We start from the raw sequence: 25254 nt of genomic DNA on the forward strand, positions 1-25254 counted from the left end.
ATCCTGCCTGATGTATTTCCAGAAAATGTGTAACAGCTGAGCGTGGTGCCCACAGAAATCAATGTAAATCTCTGCACTGCTCTTAGATCAGGCTGTAAGGCCTTTCCTAAAGGAGAGAGGCCCAATTATGGAGCATAAATCCTCTCCTGGGCAGTGGGCAGTGTAAGGAGCAGTGTAAATGTGCTCTGTGCCCTGAGCTGCTGCGCAGTCCCCAGGGTGTGCAGAGGTCACCCAGGTCTGGCTGCAGAGGCTCAGGCAGCCAAACAGCATCCACAGCTGCATGCAATTCTTCCTGAGGTCAGGAAGGTTGAGTTTTAAAGTTTCCCATCCTGCCTGCTCCTTCAGTGCCTGCTGCTGCCCTCTGCAAGCAATTACCAGGCCAGATCGTTACTGGCAGCATCCTGGGGCAGCAGGGGGAAACTGGAAATCAACACATTTGATTCCCTGCTCTGTGCTCAGGCAGCACCTGCAGCTGGAGCAGAAGAAAAGGCACCTTCAGAAGCACGGGAGGGAGTGTGAGGAGGAGGAGAGACTGTCCTGTGTGAGACACAGATTCACCTTTTGTGGTCACACAAGGAGGGGGGACCCCAACTCTCCTTACTGACCAAACACACTTCTCAATCTTTCCTGCAAATACCATCATGCACAGCCTCAAAAACTCCAGCAGCACCCTTTCATGTGCTTCTGGGCTTTATTCTTGCTCTTTTTTTAATAGGCAAGGTAGAATATATGAGGTAAGAGAAATGGCTGCATGAAAATGGCATTTACTGTGAGTTATAAATATACTGGTCTGACCTCTGTCTGAATATCAAATCAAGAAAGATTCAAAGGACATAGATAGCATGGGAATAATAATTTCATTTCAAGAAAATACCTTTACAATAAAATAAAAAAAGGACATATAACTCTCTAGGTCTATAATCTTGTCTTTTTTGATAATGGGAAGATGAATGAAGATCACTAGCAGGGGAAACATAAGGAAGCAGAGAAGAGAGATACGTCTACTGCAGCAAATTAACCTGTCAACCTTGTTTAAAAGGGTTATTTTTAAACTCTATTAGCTGCAGGTTTTCATAGCTGCTCAACATCTTCATATTCTTATAGCACTACCCTACACAATTCAAGTGCACACACAGACTGCAAAGTGCTAAGGATTCCCTGGCAATATTAGTTTCTAACACAAGTTATTGATTCCTGAAGTATGAGCAGTGCAGAACAGCAGCCATTCCCGACTTACTGAAAAACTTCAGGGGCAACACGAGATTTTTAAGTGATGAGTCCATTGAAAATACCATAAAGGGAAAGAAACTTTCCCAGAGTCCATGTGCAATGGAAATTCAGTTACAGTAAGAATGGAAAACTGCCCATGGCCTTCACCCTTGGTGTCTCAGAGCTTGTAAAATAATTGAGACAGGACTTCTATTCCCTAAGCTTCACCCCAGTGAGGCAGTGTCTGCTAACACAACATCCCCTGAGAGGCTGTGCCTGCCTGGGCAGCCACACTGGGTAAATCATCCTAGGGACAGGAGGAACATTCCTGCCTCCTCTCCTGCCCCTGAAGCAGATACACATGCCCAGTGTCTCCAGAAAAAAAATCCCACTTGATACATTTGTGTCCTGAACCATAAACAAACTTCATTTATTCACCCCTCCATTTCACCCCTCCCAGCTGCAAAGCTGTAGCCACTGCCCCAGATCTGCTGTCCTGCCTGCAGCACACCCCAAACGCTCTGCTGGGACTCTCTGCCTTCATCCTTCCACCAGCCCTCACAAATGAGGCTGCTGCTGAGTGCTGTGAGTGTTACTTTAGCAAGGCCATGGCACACAAGTGCCCAGGTGAGAGCCAACCCTTCCTCTCTGAGCTCTGCTCTGTGCCCTCTGCCCCCAGCCCAGGCACTGACCTTGACTTTCTGTTGGTGGTGGTAGATCTGCCAGGCGATGTGAACGTGCATAGCACACCACTTGCCAGGTTTCTGCAAAAACAAGACATCAATCAGTAACTTTCAAAAACCTGTGATGCTTTATTCTATTTCTAGAGGCAAACAGACCCTGAGCCCTGTCTGGTTTGGACTGGGGGATCCCCACGCCAAGACAACTGAAAGCAAAGGCTTCCCTCTCCATCCTCCTGGAAATCCAGAAGTGGAAAGGCTTGTCCCTTGCTAGGGAATTTATCTGGCTATCCATGAATGCTCCTGTCATGCTCTGATGCTGCTGGCTGGGAGTGCAGCTTGCTGCTGGAAGCTGTGTCCCAGGCACAGCTGGACTGTGCACAGCTGGACTGTTCACAGCTGGACTGTGCACAGCTGGACTGTTCACAGCTGCACTGTTCACAGCTGGACTGTTCACAGCTGGACTGTTCACAGCTGCACACTCAGGTCATTCCCACAAACGCTAGGATTGACATTTCCACCCAAAGATGAAAATGGAAGTGGTTTAAAAGGTCACTCTGGCTTTCAGGATTCATCTGGCTCCCTCAGGTCTGTCCCTCAGCTCATAAATGTACTGGAAACACTGGAGGTCACTCGATTCATTCTGTTTTGGGGGTCTTTGCTTCCTCCCTGTCCCCACAAGTCACAGGGAGCAAGAACCAGAGTGTTTGTTTGGCCTCCTGTTGAGTTTGAGCTCCATTTCCAGCACAGCTGGAAAATGTCTGAAAAAGGCTCATTTGAGAGAGACTTTCTCCAGTTTTGTTACTCAGGGGTCTGCAGTTACCTACACAAGTAACAACTCCTGCAGATTTAAAAATTATCACAGGAATTCAAGGGTCTCCTTAAGCTACTTGTGAATTAAATGTTTCACAAATGATGGCACATGGTCTGCCTTCTATCTCTAGCTGTTTATCAACCAACAATTAAATTATAAAAAAATAAACTCTGTCTCACAGACACACTACCCTAAACTCAGCCTTTTTGCTAATTTGCAAAAGCTGGCTGTGCTAGTGATTTACTAAGTTCACTAAATCAAAATTTATAGTTTTTTCTTGAATATGCTGGAAAATTAACAAAAGCTCCTTTTGGATGAGTGATGGACTGGATCTTTAGATCTTTATTTCTAAAGTATTTTGTGTTTGAAGTGGATTGTCTGTCTGTAGTGGACAATGAGATACCTGGGTGGGAAGTCCCACTCTGAATAACACTGCAAACATGCAGTAAAATAATAAAGCAAGCTCCTTCAGAGTGCAGTGAAACAACAGGGAATCACTGCCAGGATCTCTGGGATTTGCCTCAGGAAACCATGATGGAAGGATCACCAATATTTAACCTCAAATATTCACAGGAGGGGTTGCACGAGAAGAGCAAAACTTCCAAGTGTGAAACTCTGCCTTGTCCTTGGGTGAGCAGGAGCTGCAGGAGTGCTCTCCCCAAAGCAGGGCACAACTGCCCAGGTGACACCTGGCAGCTCTCATTTGAAATTATTCTCTGCTGCAACCTGGTGGGACTGAGCCGAGCTTGACAAACGGGAGCACAGGAAGATTTCTTACCCTCAACATGGGCCTGAACGGATCTGTCAACTGTGAAGAAGAAATGACAGCTTGGTTACACGCCTGTCACTCAAACAACTGCTCTAATTAACAAATCTGTACTGCTTCATTAAGAGACGAAATTAAAATGTTAGAATTTTACTTTCAAATGAAGCCCTTTTGGATAATAATTAGTCCTGAGCCTCCATCTCGGTGCTGTCCCCTCCCCCTGGCACCTGAGTGGTGACAGCAGCTCCAGCAGGCTCACACCGAGCTCTGGCCCCTGGCAGCAGCAGCAATTTGTTGATTTAATGCTGCAGGAATGGCTGGTGAACTGCACTGATGGAGGCACAGCCCTGTCCTTTGGGCAAACTCCTGCTCTCATCTTCCAGAGCTCCTCTGCTCGTGGCAAGGCTGGAAAATGGACAGGGCTCCATCCCAGGGAAGGGCTGGGATGGCTGGAATGGGATGCCAGCAGTGTGCCCACCCACCAGCCAAGGTCAAATGGGCTTTCCCTTAATTATTTCCACACTGAAACAGATGTTGGTAAACAAGGCCCATATAAAAACCCAATTTTCTCATTTTTATTTTTGATGTGGCCTGTTGGGGCTTTTTTTTTTTTTTTTTGGAGTAGATGATTTTCTTATTCCCCTTTTTTTGCTCATATTTCACCAATAAATGCTGGGAAATAATTCAATTTATTGGGTACTGCTCATTTGTTTTGGATTTTCTCTTTTGAAATGCAATACTAAAGGAGATTTATAGGTGCAGAAGGTACTTAGCAGACGCAGTGATGGCACAATGCATCATCTTGAAATAATCGAAACTCACTCCCAGTTGAATGGGAACATAAAGCTAAATGACTTCCTGATGGGAGCTCTGGTTATCTGCACTTAGATAAACAAACAGAAATGTGGTTCCTTTTGGGGTAAAGCACTGGAACTTGGCCCAAGGCAAAGACAACAGCTCTGGAAGCTCAGCCATGCCACAGCTCGGAATTTCAGGAAGGCTCCTCAGTGCTTCTGTCTGGGAGTTCTGCTGAAAATATTTAAGTGTGAAGCTCCTCATGGCAATAATGGCCATGAATTCAGACACACCAACACCCCCTGGGCAGAGAGGCAAAGTGCTGAGGCAATAAATGCTGTTCACATCCGCTGGAACTCAGAAATCCAGAGGCACCGAGTGATCAATAAAGTGCATCCGTATTTCACTGGGGCAATCAATGCTACAGTAACCCAGGGAATAGCTGTCATTACCCACATTAAAAACAATTATAGACTACAAACACAAATCCTGGGGAGGCTTGTACCTTTTCTGTGTTGAATTGGACTTTTATGCTCTTACCCCTGGGCCTGGGGGGGGAGAGAGCTGCCAGCAAGGACAGAGCTCTGCCACTGCACAGGGGCTGTTTGAAATGCTGCCACACAACTTCTGCAGGAAACAGCTCACACAGCTCTGGTTTCAGGCTGTTAATTTGGACATACTGAAGATGACAGCTCTAGCATTCAAGGTTTCAGGAGGAACAGATTTACTTTAGAACAAGGAAATGATTTTTACAGACCCGTGGATCCTTCTGTAGAAGGGTATGTGGGACCGTTCCAGGTCTGGCTGCAACATCAATGGGATTGGAAGTCTGGAAATTCCACAAGGAGAGACAACATTAATGAGCTGCACAACAGTAACAATGCCTACAGGCAACAGAATGTGCAAAATAATAGTTCTTTATCATTGCACTGTCTAAGCAATGGAGATAAACTTCTTATAAAGGAAAGGAGAACCAGTAATGTCTTATTATCTCCACATCCACACTTTGACTGTCCACCAACTTCCCATGAGTTGAATCAAAACCACTGACTGTTTAAACTGGAAAATCATCTAATGTGAAAAACCTGATTAGGAACACATTTATGAAACAGCATCAAAGGCAGCATTTGGAGGAGCCAGCCCCTGCTCTGCTGATTACCAGTGATGCACTCAGCACACAGAACATCACAAGGACCTCAGCTCCATCCACAGGCACTGCCACAAGATGGATAGCAGGAAAACATCCAGTTGGAAAAAATTAAAGCCCTTCCCATTATTTGAATGTAAAAACACAGTTAATGAAACTTTGCAGTTTTGTGGAACCCCCACCAACAATAACAAAACAAAAAAAAATGAAGAAAAAACCCCAACAAACAAAAAACAACCAAAACCCCACAAACCCCTAAATTTAGATAGAGCTTGTTCCTGTGTCAAAATGAAGAAAATAGAAATCAGCTCCAGCACAACTAACAATTAAATAAGGGAGTTGTTAACAACCTGATTACCATACAGACTAAGAATCCCACTAATGAACTGATTTACATATTCAGTCATTAGAGTGGATGGGCCAATTTAAGGAAGGTGTCTCCTCTGCAGAAATTCCACTCCTGATTTCAGTCTTTAGCTGCAAAGACTGACTTCCTCCCACTGATAAATAAATGAAAACCAAAGAGAAAAGCCCTGAAGTTGCCACATTTCTGTCCCCCAGCTATCACCCATGAGGAGAGCCAAATCAGTGTTCTGCACTGTGCTGGAGGTAATTATGGAAATAAGTAAACAATAATGAGCACCATTTCTTAAAATCCTGATTATTACATGACCTTTCATTCATGCACACTATCTCAGAACTAATTACATTGCTTCTAAAGTTAACTGTGCCTTTATATAAATAATTTTAAAAATAAAACTGTTTGTAGATGCATCTGAACCTAATGAGAAATAACTCCTCTTTGTGGTAAATCTGGAAAAAGGCAATTGTCCCCTGTGGAATGAAGGCCTAAGAACATTCTGTCATGGCAGGGTGAGCAGTTCCAGGGAATTCTGTCTTACCTTGGGCTGGAAAGCTCCTTGCAGCGAGCCAAAGGGGCCGGTGGGAGGGATCATGGGAGGAATCCCTGATACAGCTGGGGGATAGGAGTGAAACAGCTGCAACAGAAAAGAGAAAAAACCATCAGCACTGGGTCAGCACCAGCACAGTGAGGAGAACACAGACAGCATTCCTGCAGAACAGTAGGGAAATGTTACATGGAGGAAACTGAGAGGCATTGAAGTGATCTCATTGCAACGATGTTAGTTAAAGCAGTCGATGGGATGTTCACAGATGTCGTGAGGTTTAGAGCTTAAAAGCAGTTCCAAAATCAGACAGCCAGCAACCTGGACCTGCCTCGGGCCACCAGAGCCTAAGGGAGACGTTTGCTCCTCAATTATTAATTTTTAAATTGGAGAGAGGTTTTAAATGGTTTCAGTCTGTGGTGCATTTCAAGAGAAAAGGCAGAATCCTGAGCTGAATGAGACTGAGAAATCTCCTGTTTAAGTGGAAAAAAAACCCTTATGAGTTCTAGGATATTGTATCATTAAAACTCCATTAGTAGGTTGGAATTTTAATGGTATCTGTAGGAAATGAGGAAAATATGCACAATTCTTACTTCATTAGCCTGTCTGAGAGGATATCCTGCCACATTTAATATTAGCAGACAGACAATCTGATTTTTTAAAGATTAGAATTTACACAAAAAGTTAAGGCAGAACCTCCCAGAAATGTATGGGAGTTTTTTTATGAAGAAGAGACTGCTCAGCACAAAAATGTACCCATCTCCACTGGCCTGACTCACCCAAGTGCTCTGTCCTAAGGAATTTGGGAAAAAATGAGAGGCTGCTCTGTGCTAACACAGAGCAAACACAGGTAAACAAGGAGGTAGATGAAACAAATAAATTGTTTCCTGTGAGGGTGGGCAGGCCCTGGCACAGGGTGCCCAGAGAGGCTGTGGCTGATCCCTGAATCCCTGGAAGTGTCCAAGGGCAGGTTGGACGGGGCTTGGAGCAGCCTGGGATGGAGGAAGGTGTCCCTGCCACGGCAGGGGTGGAAGAGATGATTTTTAACATCCCTTCCAGCCCAACCCACCCTGTGATTTCGTGATAAACCATCACACACCAATGTGCCCTCGTCTCTGTGCTCTGCCAGCGAACCTCTGGCTCTTGCTGTGACAGAAAACTCTCCCCATTCAGTGAAAATGCTGCTATCACACACCAAACTGCTTCCTGGCAGGAGTCAGGGACTCAAAGCATCACACTCCAAAGGCATTCTCAGCACGAAACCTCTGGATCTCCGAGGGGATGGATCTGGGAGGGGCTGGGGCTAAGAGAGGATGCCTGCCAGCTCCACTGCAATTGCCACCCAAAAACCTAACAGGGTTCTCTGGCTGACACCAATTCCCCTCTGACCATGGCTGAGCAAAGTCAAACCACTGTGTGCTACTTTTAAGATCAAAATAAATGAGTTAATGGCTAATTGAACAGAAGCAGGACTGGGCAAAGTCAAAGACTACACATGAGGGGTGGGAAAACACTGAGCAAATCCCATCCCAGGGTAAACCAGGACCACAAAGTTGTGATGGATTTGGACATGCCAGGCATACACGTGTGCTTTTCTTCATCTTTTTCCCTTCTAGCTTATCTTGCAAGGACATTTATCCATATTGTATTTACTGAAAGCTGAGAAAACATTTCAGAGTTATCAGAAGATTTTCTCAGTTTAAAAGCCTGGTATTGAGCCTCTGTTCATGTTGCTGCTGTTGTTTTTAATTCTATTTAATTTGGACCTGCTCCACCCAGCGGCGCAGAAAACATTTTGAGATTAGTTGATACTGAACTGTAGGCATTTGAGAAACCATTAGGAGACATTTGTCCTCAATTACAATAATTTTTAATGAGTAAAATGTGCTTTAAATTCTCCAGTGTCTTCTGTCTTTAATTCTCTGTGTAATGTTCTAATTCTAACTGATGGGAAAAGATGTAGTACTTCGTATTCTATTGACTATGACTAATAATAAGAAATTCTTTCTTCAGTTTTACAACAACTGGCAAGTTAATCAAATGTGACCTTTCCTCAAGGTCAGAAGTGTTATTAAAAAATAAATAGTTTATCTCCATGATTAATTTGTATCAGTTAAATTCCTCCAGCTTTCAGAATCCACCTTTCATAGTCAAGTGCTTCCTTCTTCCCAAGTACTCCCTCTCTTCTGAGCAGCAGCTTTCCCTTCCAGCTTTCCCTGGGGAAACCTGCAGTGACCACAGCTTGCCTTGGCCAGGTGTGCGTGGTGCTCACCTGGCAGCAGCTGCAGGTAAAAGCAAAGCCTCACTGTGCCACAAGAGAGGAAATAACACTGATGGAAAACTCAGCAATAGCTTCTGTGTGAGCTGCACTCCCTGTTCCAAACTAGATGGATTTGAGGTCTCAAACAGACCCTGCTCTCCTCCAAAGTTCACCCACACTCACTGCCAGCTTTAAGGAATCTGAGTTCCAGGTGTGCACCTACAGTGGAAGCTGCTGTCCCTGGGAGCTGCTCTGTGCAAATGCCATGTTCTGACAGTATTTGTGTTTCTCCAGCCCAGCTCCCATCCCCTGTGCCCTGAGCAGTCCCAGGGTGGCACCAGGGGACACTGGGCTGGCCTGGCTGGGCTCAGTCTACCCCCTGAACCCATGTGAAGCTCAGTAAATCCAGTGCAATTTCACCCTGGTGAGCAGCGGTGCCCTTTGCAGTGGAAGTGGGAATGAATGTTTGCCCAGGGCTCCTGGAGCTCTGAGCCTGCACACACCGAGCCCTGGCTGCTCCAGTGAGCTGCCAGACACACACAGCATGGGCTGGGAGCAGGGGTTCTATTTAATACAGACACCAGTGTCTTAAACAGGTTTTTTTTTTTTTGCCCAGTTCCACTTCTAAGCAAAACCAACACATAAAGCCAAATGCTCTGCAGATTTCTGAGTGCTGATGCAGTACTCCTTCTCTCATCAAAATATTGCTCTTGAATTAAGAAACTCTTGCCAGACACCTGCCTCTGCCAATAGGAGGAGGAAAATACAACCCAGAGTTCAGCAGCAAATCAATCAGTGGATTCAAACCCTTAGGAGCAGAAGCTTTACATTTAACTGGAATTTTAAAAATCAGTTCATCTCAATAAGTAACATTTTTGGTAGCTTAGATAAACACATCTAGTGCATAGCTGGATTCATGTTGCTGTCATCAAACAGAGCTTTCAAAACACAGCAAGCCCAGTGGATCAGATGAGCTTTTGAAATCTGAATAATAAGACAGGTTTTCAGATTTTATCAAACAAAATATGATAGATTGGGAAAACTATTAGATTATCTGTCCCTGAAGGATTTGTATGATAGTTTGTCAGTTCGTTTCAAGTTCCTTAGCAAAAATATCAGCCCAAGGGTTTGTGGCACAACTGAAACACCGTGATGGGATCACTGCTCTCCCCTGCTTCACAAAACAGTCAGCTCTTGTGTCTCATCTTTTCACATCAAACCTGCCTCCAAATGGTGTGTGAGCAAGAGATCTTTTGACTGGAAAAGCTGATACTGCATCTTTATCAGAAACAAGCACCACGAATGCAAGCCTTCAAAAGCCAAAGCAACCAAGGACGATAATGGTAAATCCTGGAGTGATGATTAGGGAGAGATTTGACACTGTGCCATTGATTGAGTGGTGATCCCAACCCACCACAGAAAAGCAGTGGAAACAGAGCAATAAAACTCACACTGTGACGGTAGAAGGGGTCAACTTTTGTAGGATATTTGTCAAACTGCAAAGGGATCAAAGCACAAACTAGTTACTTTCTATTTCCTTGCTTTACTTCTGTTGGCAAAATAGAAGACAACTTCTCTATTATTTGGCAACCAACAGAGAGGAAGAAATATGCAGAAAATTAGTTTCCAATGAAACTGTTCAGGGTTTTTTATTTTCTTCAAAGTAAATCAAGACCTTTTTGGGACAGGACAAAGGAGGAGGGCCCAGAGTGAACACTCCAAGCAGCACTGGCCAGAGCCTCTCCCCTCAGTCCTGTGCTGCCCCCTGAACCTCACACTGTGACAGGGGGACAGCCCTGCCTCTCCTGCCCAGACACCCCTGGGCAGCACAGGAGCCCTTTCCCCACCAGCTGGCAAATTCTCCACAATACTTTTGTAATAAAGAATAGAGTTGTGCTCTACTTATCCTCACATTTCTGCCTGGGGTACGCACCATGGGCGGTGCTGGCGTCGGCATGATGGCAGTGGGAGGGATGGCGTGGGGAAAGGGCGTGAAGGTGTGCTGGTGGGTGTGTTGGTGTGTGTGCTGGTGCTGGTGCTGGTGCTGGTGGAACTCTGTCCTCAGGTAGGGCGGCGGGCCCAGCGAGGCCCCGCGGTCGGCGCTCTGCGAGGCCAGGAACCGCGTGTTCAGCTCCTGGCGCAGGAGGTCTTGCTCTGAAACACAGAACCACACAGGAGCAGCATTAACGGCCTTGGGAAAGACCTTGGAGATCATCCAGTCCAACCCATGGCCCAGCACCACCAGACCATGGCACTCAGTGCCACATCCAACCTTTTCCTGAACAACTCCAGGGACAGTGACTCCACCACCTCCCCGGGCAGCCCGTTCCACTGCCCAACCACTCTTCCTGTGAACTTTCTTTTTTTCTAATGTGCAGCCTAAACTTCCCCTGGAGCAGGGGAAAAAGGCTGTGTCCTCTCATCCTGTTGGTGTTCCCTGGGAGCAGAGCCTGACCCCACCTGGCTGTTCCCTCCTCTCAGGGAGTGATGGGGTCCCCACCTGGCTGTCCCCTCCTGTCAGGGAGTGATGGGGTCTCCCCTGAGCCTCCTCCTCTCCAGGATGAACACCCCCAGCTCCCTCAGCCGCTCCTCACAGGACTCAGACCCCTCTCCAGCCTTGCTGCCCTTCCCTGGACATGCTCCAGCATATCCCAGTGTCCATCCTAAACTGGGGGGGCCCAGAACTGGACACAGCACTCACGGTGAGGCCTCACCAGCACTGAGTACAGGGAAAACAAACAACAAAACAACTCCCCCAAACTCTGGGGCTTTTCCAGGCCTTGTGCCACTTCCTTTGCTGTCTGTGGCAGCAACGCTTCACTGAAAATGTCCTGGTGACAAATCATGACACAGTACAGGGTAAGAGAGCTCCCTCAGGTCTTCCCTCAGATCTCACAGGCCTGAGACATTACAAAGTCTGCATCTCCCCTCTCCCCAAGCCTGTTCTCACATTCCTCTGAGCATCTATGGACATGGACAGAGTCCTAAATAGGTGAGGATGGACAAGCAAGCTGGAGTGAGCAAACAAGTGGCTGCTGCTCACATGAGTGTGCTGGTGCCTGGACACAAATTGATGCTACACAAATGCTCCGTTTTCCCCCCCTCAGTGACCTGCTGAGGCCCTGGCACAGGCTGCCCCTGCATCCCTGGCAGTGCCCAAAGCCAGGCTGGACTTTGGGGCTTGGAGCAGCCTGGGACAGTGGGAGGGGTGGCAGGGATGGCACAGGATGGGCTGTGAGGTCCCTCCAACCCAAACCTTGTGAACACCCCTGAGCTCAGCCAGCACAGACCCTCCCTGCAGCCAGGGAAGCTCTGCTGGGCACACACCACAGCTGCATGAAGACCTTTGCTGTGGGGGTCATGGATTCTGTGTGGGCACCTGATGAACTCCGCTGTGCTCTTGCTGTGGGTTGAACTAAACAAACCTGGGAAAACATCGCTCTCCAAAAGCAGCCACTCCCTGGGCAGAGCCAGCCCCTGGCTGTGTCCAGGTGTTTGTCTGGCTTTGCTGTCCCTTTGCCCAGCAGTGAGCACAGCCTCTCCCCACCCAGAGCCCTCCCCAAGGGCCCACAGCGCAGTTACCCAGTGTCCCACCACCAAACCAGGCTCTTACCTGAGTAAGTGCTGCCAGCCGGGTGTCCTGGAACCTGCAGCGTCCCTGACGTCAGCGGGGGTGGCGGGGGCAGAGCGGCGGGAGGGGCAAACATATTGGGGTGGTGAGGGTGAGCGGGGGGCTGCAGGGAGGGAGGGAAGCTGTGCAGGGGGCTGTGGCTGGCCAGGGACAGCGGGAACGGCGACGCCGACGGGTGGTGCGAGATGTGCGGGGGAGGCGCCTGGCTCTTGGCGGGGGTGCTGCTCCTGCTGCTGCTGTTAACGAGAGGAGAGGAGGCACTCAGGGCTGGTGGGGATGGAGAAAAGCCCCAGCACACTCAGCAGCACGACCCCAGCAGCCCCCCAGGTCTCACACGGGTGTGACTCGTGTCACAAATGCCAGCTGCCATTCCCAGCCCTGTCTCCAACACCTGCTGCACCTGCTCTGCTTCCTGCACACCTGAGCCGTGCTCTCCCTCCCTGCAAGAGGTTGGTATTGTTCCACCACAGCACAGGGCTGACACACAAAGGAGTAAATCCTCTGCATTCATTGCTTAATTATCAGCTCTTTCTACATGACTGCTCCTGGTTCATGTTTTCAGGCAAATGAAACTCAAAATCACTGCATTAATAATTTTTTTTTTTTTTTTTGCTATGAATTACTAAGATGAAAGACTGCAGAAAATGTGAAATGAAGTTGAAAAGGGAACAACAGATTTGTGCTTATTGTACAGGTAATGCCCCTCTCTACCCCACAATAAAATGAAATAAGACGAGTCAACAAAAGAAGTATTTGTGATTACACCAGCTGCAATTTTTCAGGTTTCATCTCCTACTCATAAGTATTTAAAATACATTCATGGAAGGCTTAGTTCTCCTTGCCTTTATTTCAAGTAACAACATGCTACTATTGCAGTGACTTTTAAAGACAAGCAATACCAGCTTGGTTAAAAATAAATCCAGCTCTTAAACACCTCCCAGTCTTTAGTCAAACCATGAGGCAAGCACAGTGCTGCTTCCCCAGGTCTTGAAGGTCACATCTGCCTGCTGGGAGCTCAGATCTGGAGAATGGCAGCCCAGCTTACAGCAGGGGAAACCTGAGCTCCCTGACTCAGAGGCACATCACACATTCCTGTGCACATGGTGTTTAATCTCACTGCTCAGCTTTGTTACCCACAGATAAAAGGTGAGGCTGATCTCACCGTGGCCAGGTGAGAGAAAGACACTGAAGCCTGCGAGGTGCCGGCAGTGCAGGAGAACACGGAGCTGTGAAGTGCCTGGTGTGTGACTGCCAGTGCTGGGCTGTCACCAGCTGGACCTCGGTCCAGGGGCTCCTGGGCTCCTTGCCCTGGGGCATGGCAGCTCTTGGAGAAATCAGATATTTACAGGGCTGGGAGGGCAAAGCTGCCAGCCTTCAGCGAGCTGCCCAGCCTGCAGGAACTGGGCTTTTCCTCTACTCATTTGTACTGTGTGAAATTCCCTACAAAAACCCAGGTACTGCAGGGAAAAAACCCAAAGCAAATGAACTGAAAAGACCCAGAGTTTATGGGATCACAGGGTCACAGAAAGTGACCTGGCTCACATCAGGGGAGGAATCAAGGTTAAATGCACCAAGTGCCTTTTATTTCCCAAGGATGGGATGGGCTGTGCTGTCACTTCTTCACCCAGTTCCCCTGCGGGCTCAGTCCAGCATCCCAGACCCCTCTCCATGCACCTACCTTAAGCTGTTGAGGCTCAAGCTGCTGCTGTTGTAGGCAGAGAGCGGCTGTGAGAGGCTCTGGGGATGGGGCTGCACGGCGGGCAGGGCCGGGTGTGCCGGGGGCAGCGGCGACTGCGGCCGCGGCGGGTGCTGGCCGGCCGGGGGCTGGCTGCAGGGCTGGCTGCAGGGCTGGCTGCAGGGCTGGCTGCAGGGCTGGCTGCAGGGCTGACCACAGGGCTGGCTGGCAGGAGGACGGCCGGGCTCCTCGGGGGCTGTGGGCACTGGCACGGCCGGGGCGGGTGGCGGGGCTGGAGCCTCCGGGCGCGGGGCGAGCGCGGGGCTGGGACAGAGGCCCTGGGACGGCGGCTCCAGCGGCGGCGGTGTCACCTGAGGATGGGGGTCTTTAGGCACCACAGGCTCAAGTATTGGGTCTTTGCTGCTGTCCTGGCTCTTCTCTTGGCTCCTTTCTAGTCCTGATATTTTGGGGACAGCTGGGCCCCTAGCACCAGGGTCGGCATTGTCAGCAAGCGCGCCAACTCCCACTTCTTTATCTGCAACAGCAACAACACAGAGAGAAAATGGTTAAACACGAGACAGACCAGCCCAGAGGCACCGCTGGGTCACTCACACTCTGGGCACTTCCATCTTGCTGCCATCAAGAACCATCCAGGCGAATGTGAAACTGAATCAAATCCATCTGCCCCAGTAACTCCTCAAAACAGAACACGTGGCAGAGAAGACAGACCTGCTCAGCGCTCCTGCTCTCCATCCTTGTTCTTCATCATCATTCCCTCCCTGAGAGCAAACTGAGGGAGCTGACCCGCTGAGGGAGCCAACACCACGGCAGCTCTGTGCTTCTCACAGAATGTTTGAGTTTGGAAAAGACCTTTTGCCATGTTCACCACTAAATCATGTTCAATCCACGTCACCCTGCTGTGTCTGTGACTATCACTGGCTTGGCTCCATCACACCAGGGAGCAGCCAAGGCTGCTCTGGGGACACCTGTAGCTGACCCAGGTGATTCAGGTGACCCGGAGAGACTCTGTAGCTGGGAGAACCAACAAACACTTCCCTCTGGAGACATGGATTTGTGTAATAAATACAGGCAATACGCACCTTTCCATCACTGTTTCTCTTCCTAACGTGCAAACCACTAAAATCTGACCTGAACTCTGCATTCTGGCTCCTCTGTCTCATCTGGGTGTTCCTAAAGAGTTAAAGGTTGGCCAGAGGTGGCCAGTTGGGAACATCAGAGCCACAGGAACAGCCCAGCTGTTCTCCACTGACAGAAAGTCCCTGTTGGAATTTGCCAGATGTGACATTCCTGGAGAATGCAGAACCCTCTCGTTGTGCCATGTTTGCAGATGGGTTCAGCGTGTCTGGAAGCAGCAAAGAGCACAGGAGGTGCCAAGAGCCAGCACAGGCTGTGCCCTGGCCACCCCCAGCCCTGAGTGTCCTGGGCATCCTTGACCCTGGGGAATGAAATCCCCTGAGTGACACCCCTGCAGGACCATGTCAAACTTACCGTGGAAAAACCTTTCTTTAAATATTCCACTTTCCTGAGAGGAAAGTTTAGGATTGAGTTCAAAGTCCCTACTTCACAAGTGGGAAAATTACAGGAGTTTTCAGTGTTCTGCAGCATTATCTTTGGGACTGAGCATTCAATCTACCAAAGAAATATTTTTATCATTTAATTTAAGCATCATTTAATTTAAAAATAGTATTAATTTTCTTTCACTGCTTTGGTAAGTTGAACTCTTGGTAACACTGCATCTGCCTAACTCAAATTTTCTCCAAACTTCTTAATGCAAGATAAAAACCCCAGACCTTTCAAACCTATTTTCTCCAGCTTTATCGTGGGTAAGTGGGGAGCTGGTACAAAGTGTCACAAGCAACACAAACCCCCAGGATATCTCTGGAGTCATGGAATGCAGGACAGACCCAACCCACAGACCACCAGCTCTTTCCAAGCGCTTTACCAGGCCTGAAGTAATGAATGAGATTGAGGCCTGATTTTCCATTTCATATTGATGAGACGTTGGTCAGGGCGATGTGTGGATAGGGAGAGGCAGGTGCCAGGAGCTGTTACCAGCAGCAGGGAGGAGGCTGTGGGTGCAGCAGCCAGCACACATCAAACAGGCCCCAGAGCAGCTCAGCTGTTCTACTGGATACACAGAATTTGCTAAAAACAATTTCTCGTTTTTAGCACACAGTCATCTTTCATCCTAATTTCCAAGGACACTAACAAAGCATTTGATTATGCAAATGAAGAACATGCCTTCGAAAGCACAGCTCCTTGCAGCTCTGTCATCTGCTGATAGCAATTACTCCACAGTGAGCAGGTATTTAGCACAAGTGAACAGCAAGGCTGGTGACACACTTTGTACTTAATTATAAAACAGAGAAGAAAATCATTCAGGACAAAAGATTTTGCTACCTCCTGTTAAAAATGTTTATCCTCTGCACTGAAAAGGATTTAATTGTCAACAATGAAGTTGCAGATCAATGAAAAGAAGCACTTAGTGGGATTGCACAAGATGCTGACAATTCTTCAGTCACTGAGCTGCTTCTGGCCTTGATTTGAGAGTGCAGAGTCCTCCAATACTGCTCATGAAACCATTTACTCCATCCAGCTGTTAAACAGAACACAGTCCATCAGTGTAACTCCTATGGCTGTACACTGGGAGCATCTGACAGCACTTGTTTATTTTTAAAAAGCACCTCTTGATTTAGTACAAAGGAATGGGTAAAGCTTTCTAGAGGGAAGCGAAGAAGGGAATATCCAAACAGCCCTGTCAGGAACCCTGGCATTTTGTAAGTAGAAAGGAGCTGCAGACAGGTGCAAGAACTCAATCCTGCTTTAACACACACAGCCAAAGGTTTATTTCCAATAAAATCTCTTGACTTCCTAACCCATGCAGCTGGGAATCAATAAATGACATCATTAAGTACACAGCCCCGAAGTGTTCCACAGCCAGGTCCTGGGGGATGACTGAAGGGGCTCCAAATGGGCTGGAAAACTTCCCAGGTGGGAAGTGATGCTGACAAGGTCACTGGGGAATATTCTTTACTAGTAATGGGTTCGTGATCAAAGAGTTTCACCTTCCTGTTTCAATTCTGCATTTTAATCAAAGACATCTAGGTCTTGTCCTGACAATCCTTCTGAAACACACCCAGAGGCACAGCAAACCCTTGTGAGGCCAGGCTGTGCTTCCCACCCCTCTGGCACCAGCACAAGGCTCTTCCCAAACTGCTGCACAGACCTTGGAGCCAGGGTGCAAATCCCACCTGCCCAGCCATGAGCTCTGCTCCTGATCTCTGCTCAAAGACTGCCTTAGACACAAACACCTGAGAGTTTCTGCATTCTCACAGGATTCTCTGGAGTTGTGGCAAAAACCAGGGGCTTCTTAAGCACCTAAATCTCAAGAGTTATAGAATCCCAGAATGGGTTGGCTTGGAAGGGACATTAAAGCCCCTCCAGTGCCACCCCTGCCATGGCAGGGACACCTCCCACTGTCCCAGGAGCTCCAGCCCCAGTGTCCAGCCTGGCCTTGGGCACTGCCAGGGATCCAGGGGCAGCCCCAGCTGCTCTGGGCACCTGTGCCAGGGCCTGCCCACCCTGCCAGGAACAATTCCTGCCCAAAATCCCATCCAGCCCTGCCCTCTGGCACTGGGAGCCATTCCCTGTGTCCTGTCCCTCCATCCCTTGTCCCCAGTCCCTCTCTCTCCTCCCCTCTGCTCTTTTGGCTGTTTCAGGAACACCCTGTGCCCCCTCAGTGGGCAGAGCAGAAGGGTGGGAGAGCATTTCAAACCTGCCCAGAGTAAATGAGGTGACAGTACAAGACAATAATCAATCAAAGCCAGAAAACACAGCTAGGCTGGATATTTTTCTCCAATTATTATCAGGAACATCACCTTAGCACAGGGTTAACTCCATCAGAGGACAAGGAGAGGGAAATGTCTTGAGTTTATCCATCGCCCCCCCTTCCTTACTATTGATTTGCCTTGGCTACAGATCCACAATATTCCCCCAAATGCCCATGACATCTGCTCATCCCACTTGTGTGTGACAGGATTACCTGAATGAGCTTGAACAAAACCAGCTTTCAAAAGCAGCTTGAAAGGTATAACCCTATGAACACTGATCAAATGTAACCTGACAGTTTAGTTTAATACACTGAGGACCACAAAGATGTGTGTGATATGTTTATACAGCAAAATAACACCTCCATTCCCCCTGAGAGGTGTCACACCCCCAGCCACACAGCCCTGGCTCCTTTGTGATTTGTTCTTTACAGCCAAAGATACTCTGATTTTAAAAGCATGATGCCAGTAAAAGCAGAGAGCTTAAAAACACTTGCTAACACTAAGATGGAGCTCAGCATGCGCATGAGAATTCCCATTTTTAGTTACAACTATTTCAGCTCACTGGTGTCTACAAGGAAACTTTGCTGAGGTTCCACACCCCAGCTCCCCCATCAGGGTCACTTCACACTGTTCTCGTGCTCAGCACTGTTTTCATTGTGTTCCCAATGCTGCAGAGAAAAAGATGGGAAATAGAGAATTACAGAGTCAGTAGGGCTGGAAAAGCTCCCCAAGATCACCGAGTCCAACACTGCCGAGGCCACCACTGACCCACATCCTCAAAATCCAGATCTGCACATCTTTTAACTCCCTCCAGGGGTGGTGACTCCATCCCTGCCCTGGGCAGCTGTGCCAGGGCTTATCCAACTGCCCAGGAAGGATTCTTCTGGCCTGGGTTGTACCAGTGCAGAAATGAGACTGCATTGTTTGTGGTCAATGAAGCATCACATTAAATGTGTTAATTATAAATGTCCAATAACACCCAGCTCTTTGCAAATTGTCTGAATTTCTTGGCACCTTTTCAAGCAAAGAAAGTCAGCATGACAGCCCTTGTGAGCCACTTGTTAGTCCTGAGGCAGATGTTGTCTCCAGGGAAGCTCCAGCTGAAGAGTTTCACGGCAGAGCTGGGGATCACCTGTGCCCTGCCCACACAGAGCAGCAAGAACACCCTGTGGAATTGCTTTGGCACATGGCTGTGCTCACCCACAGGACACAGCAGCTGACCTGTGCACAGGGAAAGCAGCAGAGCAGCTGCCCAGGGGGATTCTGGCACGGAGGAGAAGCCGGGCACATCCTGAACACAGCAGCAGGAACCAACACTGGGCTCACAGCCGACACAGCTCAGCCCAGAGCCTCACTCAGCAGCTGAACAGCCACAAGAAATGGCAAGCAGTGAAGATTAAAGTCAGAAGTGCCCCACACTGTTCCTAGGATGTGGTTAATGAGCTGGCAGGACACAGGACTGGCACAGCAGTGTCCCACATACAGAGAGGACACCAACGTTGGGGCTGAGGCTGAGGATGACCCCAAACACGGGGATTTTCCATCCAAACTGCAATCATTAGCCTGAGTATGATTCATAATAGCATTTGAAAAATGTCCTGTGCTCCTCACTTTAATTTTGATTCACGTTGTGCCTTGCTGCTGAGGCTAATTATTATCCAGCAATGGTGCATTCAAAGCCTCCAGCCTCACGCACAGGACTGTGTGGTGTTGCCTCCATGTGACAGGGAACTGTAATTCTAAAAGGATTAAAAGTTTAGCAGCACAGCCATGCAAAGCAGAAAATGAATTGTTCACTCTTCTCATCTCTGTTTGGAAATTAGATTACCGGCTCCAAGTGAGCTGAAATACAGAATGAGGCAAATCTTTGTGATTAGCTCACAGGTGGCCAGTGAGCCTTTCTGTGCCTCAAAGCCTGGCAGATTCCCATTAGCTGCAATAATAAAAGAATGTGTACTTATCCCTCAGCCCAAGCCCTGCCCTGTGCCAGCACAGCTACCTGCTGTGCTAATCCTCAGAGCCAACATCATCACCCTGAGCTGGGAGCTCCGAGGTTTGCTCAGCTGTTGCTTGGGATATTTGGGGTGTGGGGTTCATCCCTGGCCAGCCCCAAGGAATTGGGGTGCTGGCAGCAGCTGTTCCCAGCATTGAGGGAAAAAATACATAAAAACATTTCTATAAAAACAATTTGTGTCATTCACCAGCAGCGCTTCACGCTCTCTCTGCCGGAGGCACCTGAGTGCCACCACAGCAAAACCCAGCACATTTTAGCAGAAATTGGTGCAGAACACCATTGTCCATTCCATCTGGGATGTGGTGCTCACTCACACCAGCTGCAGATGCAGAGGGACAGCAGGAGCCTCTCACCCAGCCACAACCCACACACAGGGAAACCTCTCCAGGCCCTCCCAGCATGAGGCTGCTTCATAAAAGGAACCTTGAGGGCTTCTTCCTCTGGCAAACTGATATCCCACCTGGCAGAACTGTGTTAACTTTTTTATTATTTCTGTAAACATCTAATAATCCTCTGAACCCTCCTAAGCTCTTTACCTTCACATTACCTTCCACCAGGGAGCTCTACAACTCAACTTACAATATTCTTTCCTTCCTTTTGTAAAATTACTGAACCATTAAAGTTGGAAAAGGCCTCTGGAGATCATCACATCCAACCTTTGACTGCCATGCACACTAAAGCACACCACAAAGTGCTGTATCCTCTTGTTTTCTGAACCCTTCCAGGCATGGGGACTCCACCACTCCCCTGGGCAGCCTGTGTTAAAACACTCTTTGAGTGAAGAAATTTCTCCTAATATCCAACCTGAACCTTCCCTGGAGTGTGTGAGGCAGGGAGATGAGAACCCATCTCCTTATTCCCACGCTACAAATTTGCCAGAATATTTCAAGTTAACTTCATAAAATTTCTTTTGCATCAAAAATTTACAAAAATGTGGAGTAGTGGTGTTGTGTACCAGTGCTTGAGGCCCTTGGCCTGCCCAACCTGCCAGGGAACAATTCCTGCCCAATATCTCACCTAAACCTGCTCTCTTTCAGCTTCAAAATAAAAAAGTCCATTTGCATAACTGTTTTCATTTCCAAGAAGCAGAAGCAGGAGGAGACAGATCTAATCCAATCATCCTAAAATCCATGGGGCTGCAGGTGGCAGTGTCCAACAGAAAGTTCAATTCCTTATAAATTATGAATAGCCCCCACCTGTGGCATGAAATATCCATCCTGGAGTGAGGGGAACCTTGACAAATAACATTTATTTAAGTTTAAGAAAAACACTTTAAAATAGAGAAAAAAATCTTCAGACATTTTCTGTTTTATAGTATTTTCAATTGTTTTCACAAAGGGAGGTAAAACTAAACCCAAGCGTTTACTGGGTGCTTGAAGACCAAATCAAGCACATACAATGTTTCAACAGCAGCCCAGTGAAATAATCAATAACCTCCAATTCCAGTTATTGACTTTTGCACACCCTTGCAGGCATGAGACTGCAGATGAAGGCACTAGAATCACCAGATTGTTCAATTTGCTCCTGCTCGGATATTTCACACTGACATTTTTATGATGGTGTGGAAGCTTCTTTGAGAGAAGCTCTTGAAAGTCAGAGTGGAGTTTAGCTCCCCAAATTCCCTCTTTTGCTTCATTTTGGGATCCAGGGTTGCTTTATGCATAATGGAAATATGAAATATTTCCCTCTCTCTGTTTTGTCCTCTCTTACAGCTTGAAAGAACTTCAGGAAGGAAAACACCTGTTTAATCATAGCAGAATTACAGAAGATTACACATCTATAAACTGCATTTCCATGGAAAAACAGTGCCTTTGTGTGCCCCACAGCCCTCCCTGCAGTGTGGGATTGGCTTCCCTGACATCCCATCTTGTCTTTTTATGAGACTGTTCCGATAATATAATTCTGCACTCTCTAACAGCCACAATAACAACTTGTTTGGACCACTGTGAACCAGCAAGAGCTCATTAAGTCTTAGAGAATGTTTGCAGCTGTTTTGGCACGGGTGTGATTTGTTATGACATGGGAAAGCTCCATTATTTCACCAGGTTTAATAGGTAATAGATATGCCCAAGCACATCCTTCTTGCAAGGCTACAAGGAGCTTTTAGCAATAACCCTTGAGGATGTATTGGGCAAACTCATCTTGCAACATCTTCAGATACACAGAAAAAATGATGTGAACTATGGAAAATCACCGTGATTCAGGGACAGTGCACTAGACTAGAAGATTAAAGTTCTGCTCCAGCTCCCTCAAGATGCAGTTAGGTCAGTGCTTGGCCCTGTTTCCCTTTCCAGGATTTAGATGATGAGCTTTCCAGGGCAGGGGCTCATGTAAAACAAGAATCAGCTCTTGCTTAAGGCCTCTCTGTATTCGTTTCATGAGAATAATAATAAGGATTTAAAAAAAGGTCAAATTCAAGCTTGGCAGAATGCCAGAACTCCTCACTGTGGTTCAAAAAAGCATTTAAGTAAATGTAAGATATAATAATTTATTTCCTTGCACTGCTCCCTTTTGTGTTTGAGATGTTTGAGAAGTATCTCACTGGGTTTTTTCTCTTTCCTGTGAAGCTGACAGCCATGAGCATTCAATAATCATGTCCTGAGCTCATGTACCTGGTTTTCCATGGCACCCTGACAACCACAGATACATAAAATCATATATAACCCTTACATAACATGCAGAAGGCTGAAACCGTACTGATCTCCGGTGCAACAAAGCAAATACACAAAAAAATCAATATAAAGTCACAGAAAATCAATATAAATACACAGAAAATCAATATAAATACACAGAAAATCAATATAAATACACAGAAAATCACGTGGGGCCATTAACACTTAGAAAGAAACTACTGTGAGCTCCATTCAGCAGATCAACGCAGTGTGAGACACGTTTATCCCACACACATATCCTTGCACACCTGTGCACAGGTACCCACACACACACACAGCTGTGGCCACTGGCCCCGTGGGGAGGATTTTTTTAAATTATCATCAAGGCAAGGCTGTCAAATTGATTGTGGGGGAAGGAGGGAGGGCAGCACAAGGAAATGGTTCTGGCTGCAGGTCGGGACACACACTTGCTCCTCACCCTCCACCTCTGCAGGGATCCAACCCCTCCTGCTCCCGGGAGATGCCAAGCCTGACATTTGTGTTGGAAGCTCTCCAGAACTCACTTCAAGCTTCCTAAAGTCTGTTTCTGACTAGAAGGGGGGAAAAAAAGTCCTGTTTAACATTTAGCAGCTACCAGCAGTTTTACTGGAAACTGCTGAAAATGTTTAACAGCTCATCCTGGGCAGGGCTGAGGTGGTGCCACCATGAATACATGAAGTGTTTTCTCTAAGCTGCTCTGCTTCAAGCAAGGCTGAAAAATGAACTCCAGGTACAAAGTGAGTTCAGAGATAAACACAAGGGTTTGGGAGACACAAAACTCTGTGGCCCAGGAAATAAATAAAGGAGGAGATGACAGAATCCCAGGGCTGGAAGGAACATTGATGCTCATCCTGTTCCACCCCTGCCATGGTCAGGGACACCTCCCACTGTCCCAGGCTGCTCCAAACCTCATCCAGCCTGGCTTTGGGCACTGCCAGGGATCCAGCAGGATGGATCTCCTTCTCCACAGAGTCTCCTCCTTGGTGCCATCATGGCACAAACCCGCCCAGCAGGAGAATCCACTGCCCTAATCCTCCCTCCTTCACAAAAACCAGATTAGCTCCAAGTTAAACACTCTTGTTCCCTAAATTTCCTCCTTGTCACGATGCCATGGGAAGCTGTTAATCTTACAAAAGAGCCTGAGGACATGGTGCTGCCTCCCTGTGAAGGCAGAAAGCAGCCCACAGTGCCAGGATAAAGCCGAGGCATTAAACTAATCCCAGACCTGCGGATGTGCCTGCAGCAGGGCCTTTGGCTGCAGCTGCAATTTGGTGAGCTTCATCCCCCTTCCAGGACTCGTGACACACTTGTGCAAGTTATCAGCAGCAAAGGAATCAACTCAGCTCGTGATTAATCCCGGGGAGCAGGAGGTAATGAATCCAGCAGGCCGTGCTGGGGCCTTGGGGACAGCCCCTGGGGACACTGCAGGACAGAGATGGAGCATCCCAAAGGCAAAGCATGAGCTCTCCCAGGGCTGAGGAGGCAGCCAGAGCTGCAGCTGGTCCCCAGAGGGCTCCTGCAGGTGATGGTTCCCCCTGGGATGTGGCTGTGGCCTGGCAGAGCCCGAGGCACACCGGGGGCTGCCTGCAGCCCAGCTCCTGCCAGGGTTAAAGCTGCTCTCACTCAACAGAAAGTGAAAATCCCCCTCAGCTTGAATAAAGCAGCACAGCCCTCGCTCCCAGCCACACAGCAGAGCACGTTTATGAGGCAAGCCATCTTCATTTCACCCACGAGCCTGGAGGGAGAGCACGGGCACTTTGCTGGAGCCTGGTGAAAGCCAGGGCAGCACACCCAGCTTGGTTCACCCCAACTCTGCTCCACACAGCCAGAAACACGGCCAGGAACTCCATCCTGCCCTGATCCCCATGGCCAGGAACTCCATCCTGCCCTGATCCCCACGGCCAGGAACTCCATCCTGCCCTGATCCCCATGGCCAGGAACTCCATCCTGCCCTGATCTGATCCCCACGGCCAGGAACTCCATCCTGCCCTGATCCCCACGGCCAGGAACTCCATCCTGCCCTGATCCCCACGGCCAGGAACTCCATCCTGCCCTGATCCCCACGGCCAGGAACTCCATCCTGCCCTGATCCCCATGGCCAGGAACTCCATCCTGCCCTGATCCCCACGGCCAGGAACTCCATCCTGCCCTGATCCCCACGGCCAGGAACTCCATCCTGCCCTGATCCCCACGGCCAGGAACTCCATCCTGCCCTGATCCCCACGGCCAGGAACTCCATCCTGCCCTGATCCCCACGGCCAGGAACTCCATCCTGCCCTGATCCCCATGGCCAGGAACTCCATCCTGCCCTGATCCCCATGGCCAGGAACTCCATCCTGCCCTGATCTGATCCCCACGGCCAGGAACTCCATCCTGCCCTGATCCCCACGGCCAGGAACTCCATCCTGCCCTGATCTGATCCCCACGGCCAGGAACTCCATCCTGCCCTGATCCCCACGGCAGCACAGCCCTGCACAGACCCATGGATCACAGGATCTGCCGGAGGAGGGCAGGACACGGCTCTCCCTGCACACAAACCCTCTGTGCCACTAAAGACACCTCACAGCAGCGCTTGCAAAACCAGCTCAAACACCAGTGAGTGACATCAAACACTGCCTTCTCTAATTTTGTGTTTCTAACATCAGATAAAAAAGGAAAGGGAGATTTTCCCCTGAATGTCTCTTTAAAGAATTTCCAACAGCTTACACACAAAGCATTTAGACACTTTAATTTCCACTCCAATATGAATACTCTAACCCCAAATGAAACTTATTAAAAATTAAATTCTCATATTAAGTTTAAGATGCGTCTCTTTTCTCCCCAGGTCCCATTAAACACTCTCCCTATGCACAGTTT

At 48.2% G+C, this 25254-nt stretch overlaps 1 protein-coding gene across 9 annotated transcripts in view; it reads right to left on the reverse strand.

The window, feature by feature from the left end:
* The window catches only part of AUTS2 (activator of transcription and developmental regulator AUTS2), a 664369-nt gene that overhangs the window by 10638 nt on the left and 628477 nt on the right, over positions 1–25254 (reverse strand). For 3 of the 9 annotated variants that reach the window (XM_086859732.1, XM_086859727.1, XM_086859733.1), the window contains 8 exons: positions 13886–14417; positions 12190–12443; positions 10489–10730; positions 10028–10072; positions 6314–6409; positions 5022–5093; positions 3482–3511; positions 1902–1973 (listed from right to left, as the gene is read on the reverse strand). In XM_086859732.1, the coding sequence (XP_086715858.1) occupies positions 1902–1973; positions 3482–3511; positions 5022–5093; positions 6314–6409; positions 10028–10072; positions 10489–10730; positions 12190–12443; positions 13886–14417 (1343 nt within the window). The remainder of the gene's footprint in view (positions 1–1901; positions 1974–3481; positions 3512–5021; positions 5094–6313; positions 6410–10027; positions 10073–10488; positions 10731–12189; positions 12444–13885; positions 14418–25254) is intronic. The other 6 variants (XM_086859729.1, XM_086859725.1, XM_086859731.1 and 3 more) reach the window with 3 other exon arrangements.

This window comes from Cyanistes caeruleus, chromosome 21 (genome assembly GCF_971803275.1).
Source record: "Cyanistes caeruleus chromosome 21, bCyaCae1.hap1.1, whole genome shotgun sequence".
NCBI classification, from domain to species: Eukaryota; Metazoa; Chordata; class Aves; order Passeriformes; family Paridae; genus Cyanistes; species Cyanistes caeruleus.